The 18,376-nt window shown below is 49.9% G+C and overlaps 2 protein-coding genes across 2 annotated transcripts in view; both read left to right on the top strand.

The window, feature by feature from the left end:
• Positions 1-18,376, top strand: part of LOC133919306 (uncharacterized) — a 67,247-nt gene that overhangs the window by 25,800 nt on the left and 23,071 nt on the right. The gene's annotated exons all lie outside the window — the stretch shown is intronic.
• LOC133919304 (receptor kinase-like protein Xa21) lies at positions 2,276-4,354 on the top strand. Its single transcript, XM_062363669.1, has 3 exons — positions 2,276-2,419; positions 2,491-3,712; positions 3,871-4,354. The coding sequence occupies exons 2-3, from the start codon at positions 2,518-2,520 to the stop codon at positions 4,260-4,262; spliced, it is 1,587 nt and encodes a 528-aa protein (XP_062219653.1). The 5' UTR covers positions 2,276-2,419; positions 2,491-2,517; the 3' UTR covers positions 4,263-4,354.

Consider the following 18,376-nt stretch of genomic DNA (forward strand, 5'->3'; position numbering starts at 1 on the left):
AAAAATTTAAACTTCAGAAAAAACACCCCGAAGACCGTGTATTTGACTCTTTGGGGATATCTTATATTTATCTCAAGCTGAAATGAGCATTTTTTACATAAAAAGTGAAGCGTGTGCATTTCACCTCTTCATACAAGAAGTTGTTTCGCTAGATATTTATCTAATTCGAACCATATTCACCATTTGCAAAAATCGTGCGAAACACGGCATTGTACACACTATTCTTATCCAGGTCGGATACATACAAGTTGACTTGACCCGCTACCCTATCCAAGAATATCTATGAACGAATTATGTCCACACAACACATTCTGGAAGCACGATCATCACACACACCAAAAAAAAAAAATCTGATTTGGAAACGAGAATTTTGTACCGGTACACCATTCCACGAGCTCAGTTTTGTAGCATCGAAACCACACGAGACAGGTCGCACATCATCCTAGAATATCTCTTGTCCTGCTGAAAAGTAGTCTGGGGTTCGAGGCTAGACACGCCGCAACAACCTTGACCAGCTCAAAAAGCGACGGCGGCGCTGGCCGCTGGGTGGAGATGGAAACTGAATGGTGGCGGTAACTGGTGAGTTTGACGGACTCGGGGTCTTCGCTGCAGCGGCGGTTAAGCTAGGATAAGGCGTGAACTGACAATGCAAATGTGTGGATGCAACACCGCTGTAAAAGTGTTTTTAAACCCCTTAGGGCCTCAACCAGCTGAGCATCCAACTTAAAGCTCACAGTTCAAACACGCACTACCAAGCAAAACAAAGCAGATCAAAAAGCCTGCCGGCAGAGCAAAGGTACCCTTCTCTCTCTCTAGTGCTCCTACTTAATTATCCGCTTTAGCTTGTTAATTTCTGTAACTCTGTCAGGGTTCTCAATAGAATGGGGGTGTCCACCTTCCGTTTCTGAAAAAGAAAAAAAATTGACTAACACTCTTAGAAGATACACACATTATATTTGCACGCTTTAGAAGAATTCGAGAGGATTGTAAGCTTGCTCATAGCTCTGATCACAGCATGAACGCAACTTAGTTCCACTAGTAATACACGCGCCAAGTTTATGCTTTTATTTTTGCAGGTGATGATTAAGTGCCTCATGTGTCACTCCAAGCAGCCGGCGAAACTCGCAGTGCTTATAGTACTGTTGTTGCTGCTGCTTTGTCATGGAATTGGCAACGTCCATTGCTCTGCAGTTCATGAGAACAACGAAGATTTTCACTCACTGCTAGAATTCAAACGGGGCATCACCAGTGATCCAAAAGGAGCCTTGAGCAATTGGAACCCCGATACCCACTTCTGTCGATGGAATGGTGTGAACTGCAGCTCAACACGACCATGGCGCGTCACGGAGCTCAACCTAACCGGACAAAACTTGGCTGGCCAAATCTCATCCTCTCTTGGAAACCTGACCTTCCTTAACACGCTTGATCTATCTTCTAATAGGTTTCTAGGTCTCATACCTATTCTTAACAGACTCCAACACCTGAAAACTCTTTATCTGGGAAGCAACCTTTTGCACGGCGTTATTCCTGACGCACTAACAAACTGTTCCAACTTAGCCCACCTAAATCTGTCTGTAAACAACCTCACGGGTGTTATTCCTCAAAGAATAGGTTTTCTTACCAAGCTAGAAGATATCGTCCTTGACAGTAATGATCTCACCGGGGGCATCCCGGTGGCCCTCGGAAACATCACTACTTTACAAATACTCGGTCTTGCACAAAATCAACTCAATGGAAGAATTCCCCGCGAGGTTTGGCAAATGTCAAACATAGTGCTGTTGTACCTAGACCAAAATAACCTATCAGGTGGAATCCTACAAACTCTATCTAATATATCTTCTCTTCAGATATTATCCTTGGCGAGCAATATGCTAGGCAACACATTACCATCTAACATTGGTGATGCCCTTCCTAATCTCCGGTTATTGTACTTGGGAGCCAACTATTTTGAGGGTCACATTCCAGCTTCCCTAGGCAATCTGTCAGGTCTAGAAAGAATAGATCTATCAATGAATCATTTCACCGGCCCAATCCCAAGCTCTTTTGGGTAGCTTTTACAGCTGAATTATCTAAACCTTGCGGGAAACAATCTTGAAGCAAGGGATAGTGAAAGCTGGGAATTCTTCCATGCCCTGACAAATTGTAGTTCTCTATATTTACTTTCGTTGTCGAATAATCAGCTACAGGGAGCCATACCAAATTCGATTGCTAATGTGTCCACCAATCTTACATATCTACAAATGGGCGGAAACAACCTATCAGGAATAGTCCCCCCAAGTATAAAAAAATTGAATGGTTTAATTCGCCTCGCACTAGATTTCAACAATCTTACGGGTACAATTCAAAGACTGGATCGGAAAGCTGACGAATCTGCAACATTTAAATCTCCGATCGAACAACTTCATTGGGACAATTCCACCTTCCATTAGCGATCTTACACAGTTGATATTTCTCTCTCTTGCAACAATAAACTCACTGGTTTTGTGCCACCTAGCTTGGGACCTTAAACCAATATTGATGTTGAACCTTAGCTATAACAGTTTCCAAGGAAGCATACCTGCTGAGTTTGGTAACTTTAGACAACTCATTGAACTAGACCTTTCAGCAAACAAATTTAGTGGAGAAATTCCTGAAACTTTGGGCCAGTTTCAACAGATATACACCATTCGAATAGACCAAAATTTTCTTACAGGAAACATTCCAATTACCTTCAGCAATCTAAAGAGCTTGAGCATGCTCAATCTTTCCCATAACAATTTATCAGGCCCCATGCCAACTTGTCTAAATGATCTAGAGTCTCTCACTAAACTAGACCTATCTTACAATAATTTCCAAGGAGAAATACCAAACGGTGGTATATTTGATAATGCTACAATTGTTTTACTCGATGGCAACCGGGGACTGTGTGGAGGAGCCATGGATTTGCATATGCCCCCATGCCATGTTGTATGTAGAAGGAAAGTAGAAATCGTAAACTACATGGTCAAAATATTGATCCCAATATTTGGGTTCATGTTACTCATAGTGTTCATTTACATTATAATCCATGGGAACAAGACATCAAGAGGACCATACTTATTGCTACCTTCTTTTGGTAAGCAATTCCCTAAAGTTTCTTACAAGGACGTAGCCCAAGCTACTGGAAACTTCTCCGAGTCAAACCTAATAGGGAGAGGAAGCTATGGATCAGTTTACAATGGAAATTTGACTCAAGCTAAAATGCAAGTGGCTATTAAGGTTTTTGACCTTGAGATGAGGTATGCAGACAAAAGTTTCGTATCAGAATGTGAGGTGTTGAGAAGAATCCGTCACCGGAACCTTCTTTCTATCCTAAGTGCATGTTCAACAATAGACCATACAGGTAAGGATTTCAAAGCACTTATTTATGAGTTCATGCAAAATGGGAATTTGGACACATGGTTGCATCACAGACGTGCTGGTTTACCTACAAAATGTTTGGGCTTAGTTCAAAGAATGAACATAGCTGTTGGCATAGCTGATGCATTGGCCTACTTACACCATGACTGTGGAAGGCCTATTGTCCATTGTAATCTGAAACCATCTAATATCCTTCTTGATGATGATACGAATGCCCATTTGGGAGACTTTGGCATTGCAAGTCTAGTTCTTGATGCTAGGTCAACAAAAGTTGGACATGCTGGTCCTAATAATTCAGTCGCTGTGACCGGAACTATCGGATACATCGCTCCAGGTACTATATATATATATATATATATATATATATATATATATATATATATATATATATAGGTTATTGTCAAATCCTGTATTTGTAAAAGGCAATCTGTTATGCACATGAATATTTTGACTTTAGATTGAACTAATCAGCGGTTTTATGTTTATTTTCAGAGTATGCTCAAAGTATTCATGCATCAACCTGTAGGGATGTTTACAGTTTTGGAATAGTACTTTTGGAGATGATAATAGGCAAAAGACCAACCGATTCTATGTTTGAGGATGAACTCACCATGGTTAGTTTTGTGGAGAGGAACTTTCCAGATAAATTGTTACATATTATTGATGTCCATCTCCGAGAAGAATGCAAGGGCTTTATCCAAGCAGCGGTGGAATCAAAAAATGAGGCGCATCGATGCTTGCTGTCTCTCGTGCAAGTTGCTCTTTCTTGCACGCATCTATCCCCAAGAGAACGAATGAACATGAGAGAAGTAGCCATCAACTTGCACTCAATCAGAAGATCATATGTTCGAGCGATCAAGGACGAGCAAGTTCTTCTTTGCTAGATGGATTTACAACATGCCATGGATCTTGGATATTAGCTTAGTTTTTCTGTCAACACAGTAGCCAATAATCATAAAGATGAGATTAGCAACGAGTGGCATGCTGAAATTGATGAGCTGCCCTGCACCCCTGCTAGGAAGCTATATGTGGTGGGATACAAGTCGTTTATCTATGCCTCATGTTGTCCCCCTCAGGGCGACTCACCTCCACCGTCTAGCGTCCCCCCCTGCCGCATCTCGCCCGGACGCCGTCGCCATCGGCGCCCTGTTCCGGCGGCTGTGACCCCCCCCCCTCTCTTTTCCCCTCCTTTTCTCCTCCCCTGTTGGATGGTTCTTCTCCGTCATGTGGGGCTTACCGAGCCGTGGTCCTCTCGCTGGATCTACCCCGGCCTGGCCGGATCGGGTCTCCCATTGGGTGGATCTGCACCCTCTCCCGCAGGGCTGTCTCTCCGGGTTCCATGCGATGCACACGCGATGCTATCCTGCTGGCCTCGTGCCTGGCCGCAGCGCTGCGCTAGCTCCGTTGCTTCGCCCAGGTTGCACGTGTCGCATGGGGCATGGCCGCGGCGGTGCTGGTCACCGCGTGCGTCCTTGTTTTGCTCACAGCTGGATCCGGGTTGTCCTGACATGCTTGCCCTAGTTGCGTGGGCGTGTTGCGAAGCTACCATCGTGGGTATGGCCGTTGACGCGGGGCAGCTCGTTTGGCGCTGCAGGGCGTTGTGCTGCTGGGTGGCATGGCTGTTGCGCTTCGTGTGAGCGCCAAGGGGGGGGGGGCGGCAGCACGGCGACCTGCTTCTGCGCGCCCGGTGGTGCGGGGCCTCCAGCTCGCTCTGTCGTTGGTGCTGGTAGCGGTGGGAGGCGGCCTATTGCCTTTGGTGGGTCCACCTGCATGGTACCTTCGGCGGTGGTCACCCCTCCTTCTGCTACTCTGCCTGGCATCCGGTGGTGATGGCACCGTGCCGGTCCTGGCTCTTGGCGTTTGCGTTGCTCCTCCCCTTGCCCGGCCTCCTCTTCTGCAGGTTAGGCCTGTAGGGAGCTTCGTGACGCTGGGATGGCCATGAGACGGTACGGTTGCGAGGTGGTGGTGTTGCGTCAGGTGGCGGCGGCACCATGTCGGTCTCGGCGCCTGGCGTTTGCATTTCTCCTCCCCTTGCTCGACCTCCCCCTCTTCTGCAGGTTGGACCCGTGGGGAGCTTCGTGATGCTGGGATGATCGTGGGATAGCGTGGTTGCAAGGTGGCTGCGTTGTTGCTACTTTGGGCATGGCCCTTGCGCAGGCTGGACCTGCGCGAGGGGCGGGAAGTGGGAGTCGGCGACGCCCTCGGGTGTCGTTCTCCTTCTTGGAGGTGTTGTCAAGGCGTCTTCCCACTCCCCTCCCCTGGACCTTCTGGGTGAAAACCTGGTTCAGGCAACCGAATGGGCGGCAGTGGTGACTCAACATCGCGTCCTCCTTGGAGGCTTCGCTCTGGAGGTGCAGTTCTCGCGTTACGGTGGCCATCGGCTTAGTGGCGACTTGGTCGGGTTCGATTTGAGCTGTCAGTTTTCTGTAGGTTTTCCCCTATGTTCTTGATTCACGGCGGCTCTTCATTCTTTATTGGCGCTTCTCGACAGCAATTTGTTCCAATGTGCGCTCCTCCGAAGTGATGCGCTGCCGACTTGTGTGACAGAGAGATGCGGCGTGGGAGCAAGGCTCTGCCGACCGAGTTGTGGTGTGGCGGCATGGGAGCAGAGCTCTGCTGACCGAGTTGTGAAGGAGATAGTCATTTGGTTGGTTAGCACACGAGTTGAGCTGGGTTGGACCTGTTTGTTGTCTGGTTGCGCCTTTTGGTGTAGGCATCTGTTTCGAGTTGAGGTCGTATTGCCGTCTCGGGGTTGCCTACCGGTTTTCATTTAAACCGCGCAGTTGTGAGGTTTTTGGGCCGATTTTTCCTTATAAACTTGGTCATTTCTCTTCTTCTATGAAAAAATGGGCAGTGCTCTTGCTGTCCTTTCGAAAAAAACATTTGGAAATAAGTCTTTGATAAAGCATCAAGGATTTGACAAAGTATCTCAGATAAGGATGGAAATTGGATATGGCGAATACGGATAGTGCTCCCCGTACCCGTACCCGCCATTTTTTTCCACCCACAGGCATACCAGTGGGCAACCATGGGCAAAGAGCCGAGAACAAACTCATCACCCGCGGGTACCCGTTGCCCGCGGGCATACCCGTTTACCCACCAGACCGGGAAATAGGGTGTCTCGTGAGTGAGAGCGGATCGGGAATCGAGCGTCGCCGGTGGTGGGGATCTCGGGCAGCGGTTCTCTGGTGATGTGGGGATCTCAAGCGGTAGCAGCGAGGATCTCGGGTGATGGGGCTCTCAGATGACAAGGCGGCAAGGCAGCTGTGCTCTCAGGCTACGAGGCTATGGGGATCTCAGGTGGCGAGGTGGTGGGGATCTCGGGCGGCGGGGCGGCGAGTATCTCCGGTGACAGGGCGGTGGGGATCTGAAGCGACGGGGTGAATGTGCTCTCATGTGGTGGGGCGGTGGGGATCTTAGGCAACGGTCACGAGAAGGGATCCGGCATCACCGGTTGTGATCAGGGCTCTAGGGCGGTGAGGATCTCGGGCGGCGAGGCTCTTAGGCGATGGGCTGGCAAGGCTCTTGTGCAGCGGATGGAGGAAGGAGAATTGAGGTGGTGGCTGGCCATTGGGTGGGTGAGCGCTGGAGCCTGGAGGATGGCGCCAAGGATAAGGGATCAGGGGTGATGGGCAAATGGGATGAATGGGTGATAGGCTCATGAGTGGGACCGATGAACTGGGCCCACATGTCATATGTTTAGATGGGTAAACGGGTGCTACGGGTACGGGAAGGTCTTACCCATACCCGTGCCCATATACCTGTCGGGCAAAGTTTTTCGTCCACGAACGTACCCACGGGTAGCAAATTTGGAACATACCCGACTCTATTAGGGTATTAACCCACAGGTAATCGAGTTAAATTGCTATCCCTAATCTTAGATCGCTTTGATGGGTTTTGTGACTACAGTACTAGGTAGTTTTTTAGATAGCTCGTTGTTGCCATCACTACACACATAATGCATATAATAGGTTACATGGATTGCTAATCGCCTAATCCAACTGCAAGTCTGGAGCCTAGCTAAAAGCAGATTGAATCCATATCCCTTCGCCCAAATCCGAAGCTACAAATATCACCTACAATTTCACTTCGAAGAGTAGGGACGAATGAGATCCTTTGCATATCGTTCATGCGGCTGCCAATCCGCTGTGTGCTGGACCGTGCGCCGTCGGACGTCATGCTTCGGCTGTAGCTGCCTCCCACCGCGCCTTCATGCGCAGAGTGCCTTCCGCAACTACACGGTGGAACCGTGGAAGGCTTGCCATGTCGCAGCTATGCGTATGTGCCCGGCTCAGCCGTTCATTGGCAGGGCCGAACAGGTCGGCCGGTTGGATGGGCCATGACACTATGACTGGTTTGGATCATTCATGTCTTGCGCTCGTACCCTGCTAGGTTGCTGGCTGCAACATGCAGCATGAATAGGCTTGCTGAACAGGCCAACTAGATCCAACCCTTGTTTATCCTGATTGTCCTCAGAAAGCCCACCCATGGTGGGCTGGGAATCCTTAATTCACAATTCATATTGTATGAAGGCCGAATTGGTGAAAACATATACATGTGCGCGTCCAAAAAGTGCTTCGATGTGGATCGGTGTTTGAGATTCACGCTGGGCCTCTAGTATTGCTACAATTCATGGAGAAGCAGGTGGAAATTTTATATATATATATATATATATATATAATATTTGTAAAATTATATGTCTGTTTCAAAATTTAGTAGGAATAGGCTATTGTCGCTCGTTCATCGAGCGAGAGTAAAGTCTTGTCCCATGAACGGGCGGCACCTTGACGTGATAGGCTAACGTGACTGAAGGTGTCGCCCGTTTATGGGATGAGATCTTGCTCTTGCCCGATGAACAGGTGACACCTTGATCTTGCCCAGTAGTTGGGCAATATCTTTATGTTGCCCAATCATAGAGCGGCAGTAAGATGTCGCCCAATGAACGGGAAACATATGGTTGTGCCCAAATTTAATTTTTTTTGTGGCAGAATAAGTGCCCGTACTCAGGTTTTTTTTTGTCGATTTGTCCAGTGGCATTAGATGTTTGTGCGATATTTTACATACCCGGAGTTGACAGAAACGGAAGTTTGAACACAGTGATTTTAATGGGAGCTGCAACGTACACAGTGGTATGTACGGTACACGATCAAACATGTACCACGTCTAAACCTAACATACCTTATGGAATATAAACAACAAGATTACAACATCTGGTCTACTGAGTGCAACGTGGGTACTTTCTCTTTCTCGCTGCTTATGGTCATGCCTTGCGTGCCCAACGTACCCTCTTGCACTTCCTCTCCCTCTCCACCTCACGGGCCTCCACCATCATACGATTATGCTCCTCTCTTATCTTCTACTGCTCCTCTTGAATGTGCTTGCATGTAGCCTCTCTTCTTTCGTCAGCTTCCATCTCATAGAAACGTCTCCAAACGGTGTGATGCTCAATGTGAAGGAGAAACACATCTGCTTCTGATTGCTCAGTATCTAGTCATTGTAAGAAGTCACATAGTGGTGACGGTGACTGCAAATAAGATCAAAATATTGAGTCGTAAATCTTAGTTGTTTTTGGAGTAGTTTAGCCAGAAGTTATTACCTGACAGCATGAGCCAACATTTGTGCTTCCCTGGGGTGAATCATACTTGTAGTTGTGGCTTATGAAAACCTGCTTCCATAGGTGTAGGAGAATTCAGAGGACTTCATCACCCTACAAATATCTCCACACCAGCACATGGGCAATTCGACCTTATAAGGCATAGTATCCGGTATGTATTTCTTGGGGAAAGAATCGGACACCATTTTTGTCGGAGTTGTGGAGGTTGAGGCTGGTGGTTTGGTTCTACATGTGGCTGAGATCATCTATTTATACAGCGAATTCGTGTTGGTACATGGACTAAGTCCATGGAAATCGGTCCTGGGAAAGTAGTTGATTCTGCAGTAAGGATTGGTCATATCAATTGAAAAGGCTAGTTCTAAAAAGCCTACGTCTGAAAAGGCTAGATCTGAAAAGGTTGCTTCTGAAAAAGCTACTTCTGAAAAGCTTAGATCTGAAAATGCTACTGATGAGAAGGCTATTTCTGAAAAGGCTACTTCTGAAAATAGCATGTATGAAAAGGCTAGGTCTGAGATGGCTAGGTCTGAAAATGGAGTACATGTTTACTAATGTTACCAGAGTTAGTACAAGCTGTCAATTTTATTATCACGGTTGCATGTCTGTGGGTAAGCACAAAGTTGAGGTAAGATTACATTGATGTGGATAGGAAAATGTTTCTACTGGGTGGATCTGGATGTCTCCCCCTTCGTTGATGTGCTGCTTCGAGCTCGGCCTCTTTTTGCTGGCGCAGGAGTGCTTCACCCCTTTGTATGTCTTCCTCACGCTTTTGAAGCTCAGCCTCCTGCCTTGTTATTAGAATGTCCTTAGAATATACCCTAGATCTAACCTCTTACTTGTGTTAAAACCTAGCACTAGTGGCTATCCTACCAGATTTGTAAAAGAAAAAAATGGATAAAAAGCATACATTTTTCCTCCGGTAGGGTTTCGCCTTCAATTTCCCCTCCCTCCCATCCTTTCTCCTCCTCTCCTCTCCTCTCCCTCTCAGCGGTCTCTTCTCCCTCCCCCCCTCTCTCGGCAGGGGCGGCGCGGCCGCATTTTATATCCAAAAGGTCTCGCCCGAACAGGGGGTGACACCTTTTGGGTGAGCCCATTGGGGGGGGGGGCACTGCGAGGGAGATCTTGTTCGTTCACTGGGTGAGAGCAAGGTCTTGCCCGGTGAACGGACGAAATGTACACGCGGCCGCCAGGTCACCGTCATTATTCAATTCTGTCCGGAGATTTAGTGGGGTCCATAAGATGTCGCCCATTCATGGGGCGAGACCTTGCTCTCGTCCGATGAATAGACGACAGTAGCCAATTCTTATTAAATTTTGAAATAGGTATGTAATTTTGCAAATATTAAAAAATATATAATAAAAATTCAAGCGGGTGCAGGTGGGCAGGCACGAGCGCGGAGCGGGTCTGTGGGCATGAGTCGGATGGGTTGGAGGACACATGTCAGATTCTAGTTGGTTAAACATTTATCCATTTTTAAATATGTTTGAACCATGTTGATGTTCATAATTAATTCAACAAAAATGAGATCTGATATGAACATATATTTTCAATATTTTTTGAATTCTTGAAAAAAATCAACAAATCTAATACTCTATTTCAACAATTCTGATATACTATTTCAATATTTTTAAAATCTTGTTTCGAAAAATAAAATATAAATTGTTGAATTTGGTTTCATAAATTGTTGAATTGAGTTTAAAAAAATGTTGAATGTATACGAGAGGTGTTTCAAAAAAATTCATAAAAATTGAGCATGCCAAACCAAATTATTGAACTAGCTTTGAATTTTTTTTTGAATAAATTAATTTAAATTATTGAATTCATATATAAGACACAAAATATTACAATTTAATCTTCCTTTACAAAATAGTGAATTAATAACAAGGATTAGCAAAAAGGAAAAAGGAAAAACATACCTGTGATCGCGGGCCGATCGCCTCCATTTACTGGGCCGTATATGGCCCACAGTAGTACAGCACCCGATTGCTGGGCCGTCCGACGTGAAGGATCTTTTTGCTTGCGCTCCATACAGCGAGCTCCCCGAACTGGTGCTACTGCTGGAGAATTTTCCTCGGACTGGTCAATCGGATGGTAGCATTGCGCTACTACCATGTCCAACTACCCAAAAGAAATCCACCGTAGGAATTGGGAGATTACTAGGCCTCGAGTTCGCATTGTCGAGTTAAGCATAGCACCCAGTGGCTCCATCCACGGATTTCTGAACTACACCAAATGTGAATTGTGATCGATCGATTTGATTCCAGCGGTTGTGACGACCCTTTCCAGCTCCTCCTAACGGAGCTGTCTTTTGGATGCTCCCAGACACGATACCACCATTATTGGTGAACCAGTCGTCTCTGCTCGAGCTTTTTTGAGACCATCCAAACAGTTGAGGCCAGGGCGCTGGCGCACATGGATCGCTCACCGTTTCGCGATGAGCCCAGCCAAACACCGCTGCGCGGCCGCCCCTGCGCAAGACGGCACTACACAACCTCATTCACGCATGGAACCATTGCTGCGACCTCGTCCCCTTGCCGCCGGGAGGCCCGTGAAAGAATGTGTCGCGAGTCGCGACCGACCACTAGAGTCCTGGCGATGCGTTGTGCGTTCACGTGCGCCTACGGGTACAGTAGCCGGCCGTGGGCACCGTATGTAACCTCACTATTCGTCGTCGTTCCTTCTGCCCAACGTTTCTCCCAAGTTGGAGATTCTGGCAGTGGAGGGCAAGCTCTCTGTACTGACTTTGTCCAATTTGCTCTTTAAAATTGTAAATCTTCTGCTCATTTGACTGGTAGTAGATGAGATTCCAATTTGGTGGCGGGCATGGCTGTTGCAAATACAACACACAGGATTAGTACACTTGAATAGATGCACGCTGTATTCCAGGGCTGCACCAAGTCCCGCAGTCCTGCACTCCTGCTACAACTACCGATTTTCACAAACATGTGAAAATCAAGTTGTTTTTTTTTTTGCAATTACGAAAATCATGTCGGTTAAATAGTTAAAAAAAATCATGTCAAATAAATACAACTGTTACATGGGTTTCGGAAGGGAGTTAAGGAGAATTCCTGAAGTATTGTACCACCTCACGAAATTCAGCCACAAACTTGGCAGAAATAAAGAACAACGTAAAATAAGTGATAAAAAGATGTAACAGTCCCTTACGAAATTTTTAACAGAGTTTGATATCCGAGTTTGAAACTTTGAAGAACTACTTTTAAAAAAAAAAAAATAAGGAAGAACCATCCTTTAAGAAAAAGAAGAACCATCCCTATCCTGTGTTAGGTCGATGGTTGATCAGACCGGCATTAAATGCCGGTCGTTTCACTGCAAGTGGAGGGCGGCTGGTGGGTCCCCCTCTAGCTGATCTTTTGGAGGGACCGATGGCTTTGGGGGCCATTGGTCTTTCAGGGCTCCACAAGCTCCGAGGTTAGTAGGCTCCTAAGGCCATGGCCTTCGGGGCAGCTTCGGAGCCTCACGATTCCGGAGGGGTACGGAGGTCAAGAGCCTACGTACGTAGGCTGACAGAGTCAGGGGCATCAGGGGTCCTTGAATGCGACCCCCAACAGCAGCCCCTCGAGAGGGCGGCCAACGAAGTGAATGGCCTCGCGACTCTTGGAGCAGGGCCTCCGACGACCCTTGGCTCCGTGGCCAGATAGCCTGTGGGCCTCCGGTTGTCTTGAGTTTTTTTCACCAAGGAATAGTCCAATGGTTGAGCTTAACCTCTGACGACACCTGTGATAGGAGACATGAAATATGGTCTGCGATTAGTGGTGTAGTCACGTCTTGCCAAGTGGTAGTAGGACGCATGGCGCCTCGGCATTGGAGGGTCGTGGGGAGCGAATTCGCCTCCCCATGATCATGGGGAAAGGAGGTAGGACGTGCATACGCGCCGCGAGAGGCAACAACCCATCCCCTGATCTATAAAGCGGGGGCCTTGGCTGAGAGCTGTCCTTATCTGGCACCTCTGCTTTTTGTTGCACAAGCTCTTACGCCCGCGCCCACTGGTCCTAGCCTTTGCAGCCTCCTTGGTCATTAGGCACTCCACGCCGCATACTTGGGACATCATGGCTTGCTTCGGCGTCCGCGGTGGAGCTAGTTCCCCGCTAAGGGACCATGCGTCATCGGGGGACCCTGCTGCCGCGTTGACGGCCGCTGCCACCGCCGGTGGCGCAAGTGGGTCCACAGTAGGCGGGGCCGTTGATGCCAGTGGACCGACGGGATCCAGGGCGGTGGTGAATCCTCCACCGCGGCCTGGACCGCAGCCGAGCGTGGAGTTCCACCGCACCAGCAGGAAGTACCCCCACCAGACCATCGCGTTGGGAGCGTTGACAGTCACCATGGCTGAGCTCGATTGAATGGTCAAGGAGGGGAAGATCTCCAGGTCGGTTGCGCGTGTTCCACAGGGGGAGGTGATCCCGATGCCACAGAGCCACGAGACTGTGGTTTTCGAGGCTTTCTTTGATGCTGGCCTCGGATTCCCAGCCGTGCCACTTCTCAAAGAGGTGCTTCAGCACTTTTTTGTGGAGCTCCCCCAGCTCTTGGCCAACATCATTGCTCGTCTGGCCATCTTCGAGTGGGCCATGCGGGTGGAGGGTTGCAAGGGACGGGCAAAGTTTTTTGCCGCTATTCATGAGGCGAGCTATCAGCCGAAGCTTTGAATGGAGGGTGGGGAGAAGAGGGCCCTCAGCTTTGCCAGCGTGAACTTTCAGCTTCGGCAGGAGTACAATGGCGTGTTCCAAGAAAAGGCCATCAACGAGTGATGGTATACCGGGTGGCCGAGGGGTGGTTTTACTATGATGTGGGCTCTGGGTCCCCTCTCCGCTATACCAACCAAGAGATCTAGTACGTCCGGACCTCAGTAGTGGATATGCCTGAGGCCTAGCTGGCCTCAAGGGTGGTGGGCCTCAGGCGGGTGGCACAAAGGATGAGCATGCGCGGCCTCAAGGAAGAGTTCACAATGCTGCACCTTCGGCCCCTTTAGGCGGGTTAGGACCATGCCTTCGAGCAAGGTGAGGGAGGCAAAGGTGAGCCGAATGCATACTCCAGACTCGCCATCGACTCCGGTGAGTCCTCTCCGCTGCCCAGCTTCAAATCCGCAGACATGAGACACCTTCTCCCTTTTTTTCCAGAGCGGTGCCTCGAGTTGGACGAAGCCGTCGAAATCATGGACAAGTTCCTTGGTCAACCTACCATCACAGAGTGGGAACATCACAAGGAGCTAGGAGCATTATAACCAGATCTGCTCCCACCTCGAACTGGCGGCTCCAGCATGGCATGATCCGGCAGAGCCCTGAGCCACCAAAAAGTGTGTGAGTTTTGCCGCTAGCACCGTGGGCTCCGTGGTTACACTCTGGGCTCAGATTCCTCTCATCCTAGCAGGCTCATGCACTAGCTCGGTGGCTGGGTCATCTGAGACGGAGTCGGATGCGGCGAACCACTGAAGGCTCGCCTAGGGCTCCAGAGCCACAGGTGGTGTGCCTGAAGACAAGACCTGGATAGGAGGTGGAGGCCCCGAGGGGGCTTTAGCCCGTCCAGACCTGGTCGGCCACAGCCAGAGAGGAGGAGGGGACGAGGTCTCCCTTGATGACTTTGTATCATGGGGGGTCCTTAACCCTTTTGATGATGTGGACATGACGAGTCTAGTGGTAACCGCGACCATTGGCGCAGGTGGGGCCATAATTCCCTTTTTCCTTGCTGCACTTATGGCTAAGGGTCCTGACCTTCGCGCCTTCTTGTTTGCAGGGGCCGATGACACGGACTTGGCCTAGGCCCCTTCCCCGGAGGATTTGGCTCCACCTAAAGTCTTGGTGACTCCCCCAGGGGGCTCGAGGACATCAAACCGGAGGCCAGGGCCTCACCGCCTCGGGTGATTGCCGTGGATCAGGACTTGGCCGTCGCGGCCAGAGATAGGGGTACGGGACCCTCCATGGTGACTGTCTCCGTGCCTCTGGAGTGGGGTCTGACCTTCGAGGCCTTGACCTCAAGCGACTTTGCACTCTTCCTGGAGGCGTTGAGTGTCTTCGCTTCTGCCTCATCTTTCCTTAAAGGCGGGAAGATCGAGCGGTCTCTGGCTTAGAGGCCTTCGGAGGAGGTGGCGGCGCGTCTTGGGGTGATGGCCTGAAAAGTATGTTTGTTGTAAGGAACCCTTTGTGGTTGTAATCCTTTGGTTGCTAACCTCACCCTTCCTTCGCTGCATTTGATAGCAACTACTCCTGGTGGAGGCGTTGGAGTGTTTGTAGCACCGAGCCCTCACGGCAGCCCACGATGAGGCTCTCAACGAGGCAGTCAGGCTCGGTCATGCCTTGGCGGAAGCCGTGAAGCGAGCAGAGACCGTGGAGGGCCATCTACAGGAAGAGGTGACACGCCGGAAGTGTGCGGAGGAGGTGGCTTAGGAGGCCTCTGAAGCGTGCCGTGCTGCAGAGGAGGTGTCTTAGGCAGCTGTCGATGCTTGCTGTGTTGCAGAGGAAGCCATCAATGCTGCCATCGTGGGCCGCGTTGCCGCGAAAGGCGAGGCCTATGATCTCTGGATTGTGGTGGTTGAGGCTTAGTGAGAGAAGAGGGTTGCTCGAGTCGCGGAGGACACATGGTGCACCGAAAGCCAAGGGTTGGCCGAGCTGCGACAGAGGCGGCCCAGGCCATCTAGAAGGCTTTAGGGGGCCTTGGGGCTCGGGGCCCACTATTGCCATCCGGATCGAACAACCTGCGTCTGACACTTCGCTGGCTCCAATCTGCCACCAGGGTAGCGCCCAGCGTCGCCGAGGCCTTCGCCAGCTCCAGCGTCCACGTGGCCTTGGTGCTTCAGCTGGCGCTGCTGCATCTCGCCGGGTGCAGCCAACTCGGAGTGCTGGGGCATCCAGTCCCCGACTCTGTGGTGGAGTCCATCCGGCTCGAGGCGCCTCTAGCAGAGGTCCACACAGCTATGGATGGCTTCCGCTGGGGCGTTTGAACGAAGTATGGCCAGTGACTCTACGATTCATAGCAGATCGCATGGGGTCAAATGCCCGAGGAGTTCCTCGCTCGGATTCTTCAGCGGGGGTTTAGGCTTCGCATCCCGACGTCTCCTCAGGTGGATTGATGCCTCAACTGGATGTCTTTGGGTTGCCTCCTCAACCGAATGCCACTTCGCAGCTGCGACCCCCTCGTGTGGGTGACGCCTCGCGGCACTTGCCGCAGGAGGTGTAATTCTGAGTAGGCTTCCCATATGTTATTTTTGGTTTCTCTTATATTTTCGCGGGGTCCGGAGACCTATCATGTTAGTCCGGTATTCCTGCTTCATTTGTCCTGACTTTGCTGGCTAATCTTTTAGCGGAGCTATGCTTCCTTTCGTCTTGTCCATTTACTCTATTGATATGCCAGGCGATCTGAAACAGCTGGAATCATCCCAAGTGCTCGGGCCGCCACTTCCGGAGGGGGCCCCGGACGTCCCAATCCTTTGGGTCTACGTTGCCTTCTTCACAACGGGAGTACTTTGTCCTTCCTCGCGATTCTCAAGGACACGTGGACACAAGGGTGGCCGCCGATGTCTTGGTGAAGGAGGAGCCAGAGGACCCCTCCGGGTCTGCCCCGGAGGCATGTTTTACGTGGAAGGACGAGTGGTGGAGTGTTTTTTAGGCCACTGGTCTGCGTAACTCTCGGCGCTTCATTGTCCCATGGGACCTTGACAGAACGATGCCATAGTATATCCTCATGGACGTCTTGGAATGAATCAAGATGGAGAATGCGGAAACCATGGGGGCATCGTCGTGGTCAGAATAGCTGAATTTTACGGCCTTTGACTCGTACCCTTTCCAGGCAAAACCTTCAGCTCCTTGGACTCAAGGGGATTCTATTTTTAACAGGTCTTCACACCCGGGTTACCCACGTCATCGCTCCATGCATCGGTATAGGTCTTCGAGTGGGGTCGGTGGCTCTAGAAGTCGGAGCCAGTCCTCCTCATCTCATCGTACTTCGGGGAGACACGGTGGCCTAGCACACTTGTTAGGCCTAGATTGACTGTAAGGCATATCGGCAAGTGTAACTTCTGTACATATGATACATGAACAATACAGTAATGTGTTGATTTTATTCCTCGTCTTTTGCTTGCACCTATGCTCCAGAAGTTTCCCCTTCCCCAGCCCCCTCGCACTGTGCAGTCATTAGCGGCAAGGTGCCACTATGGGAACATTTAGGTGCATTAGGTATGGAAGGAGCCTTCGCGGTGGCAGAGGGTGTTTGACCTCAACGTGTATCACAGAGGGTTTCGACCTCGATGTGACCAAGGACGATGCCCTCGAGGTGGTGGAGGATGTTTGACCTCGATGTGTATTGCAGAGGGTTTGGACCTCGATGCGACCAAGACTAATGCCTTCGAGGTGGTGGAGGATCTTTGACCTTGACATGTATTGCGGAGGGTTTGGACCTCAACGTGACCAAGGCTGATAGCTTCGAGGTGGCGGAGGATGTTTGATCTCGATGTGTATTACGGAGGGTCTGTCTTAAGACTCAAGCTAATTGAAGCAGGAGATATGACTAGGTCAGACAGCTATTCTTAACACATGGGGGACTGTCGTTGCTCCGTCAGCAAGTCCTCGAAGGTTGACCGTTACAGTGCGTCTGACTGTAGTACGATTGGTCTGTCGTGTTGTCATCGTGTCGTGGTCGCTGATATGCGGGCCAACTCATCGTGGGCCCTATACGTAAGTGACCATGCCACGAGTGACATTATGCTAGAGGAACTACTTTCGTTTGGCTCCTGGGGCTTACTACCTCTGTATGCTCCGAAAGTAAGTTGGGCAATAACTACGATGAGACATGTGCGCCAAAATCGGGGAATTTGTGTGCGTGCTCCTGAGTTGGAATGGGAGTCGTCGTGACCTAGCTTTATAAGCAGTGCCTTGTCTTGCGACTCGGTTGCCTCTGCGCTGGATAAGGTTTCTTTTTGCCACTCAGCTTTTGTCTCGCATGGCGTCTCCTCCGGTTTCGGTCGAACTGCCATCGATGCCGGTGCCGGTCTCGCTAGCCGTGTTGCCGTCGGGGGCAGGTGATCACAGGACCCTGCTTGCTAGACTGGAGCCTACAACCATCATGCTTCCGTCGCAGAGGGGACCGCCTCCTGCCGCTCCATCTCAATCTCTAGTCTGAGCGACTACTCTAGTTGAGATCATCGACCTCTCTGATGACGAAGAGGAGATCGACTGGTATCTTCTTGATTAGGAGATCGACGAGGAGGAGAAGGATGGGGAGAAGGTGAAAGAGGGGGCCAAGGAGGTGTCTCCCAGTTCCTCCTTGTCCTCCGACAGGGCCCACTACTGCATCGGCCTCAGAGGTGGGGCGCCGCATCTGAAGCGCCTGCGCCGCCCTTAGTACCTTGTAATTCGTTGTGGTTTTTTGTTTTGTGCTTTTGTT

Source organism: Phragmites australis, chromosome 5 (genome assembly GCF_958298935.1).
Source record: "Phragmites australis chromosome 5, lpPhrAust1.1, whole genome shotgun sequence".
Taxonomy (NCBI): Eukaryota; Viridiplantae; Streptophyta; class Magnoliopsida; order Poales; family Poaceae; genus Phragmites; species Phragmites australis.

Coding starts and splice junctions, on each gene's coding strand:
- LOC133919304 (XM_062363669.1), top strand. CDS start 2,518: ATGTTGAACCTTAGCTATAACAGTTTCCAAGGAAGCATACCTGCTGAG. Junction 3,713..3,870: donor TATCGGATACATCGCTCCAG/GTACTATATATA, acceptor GTTTATTTTCAG/AGTATGCTCAAAGTATTCAT.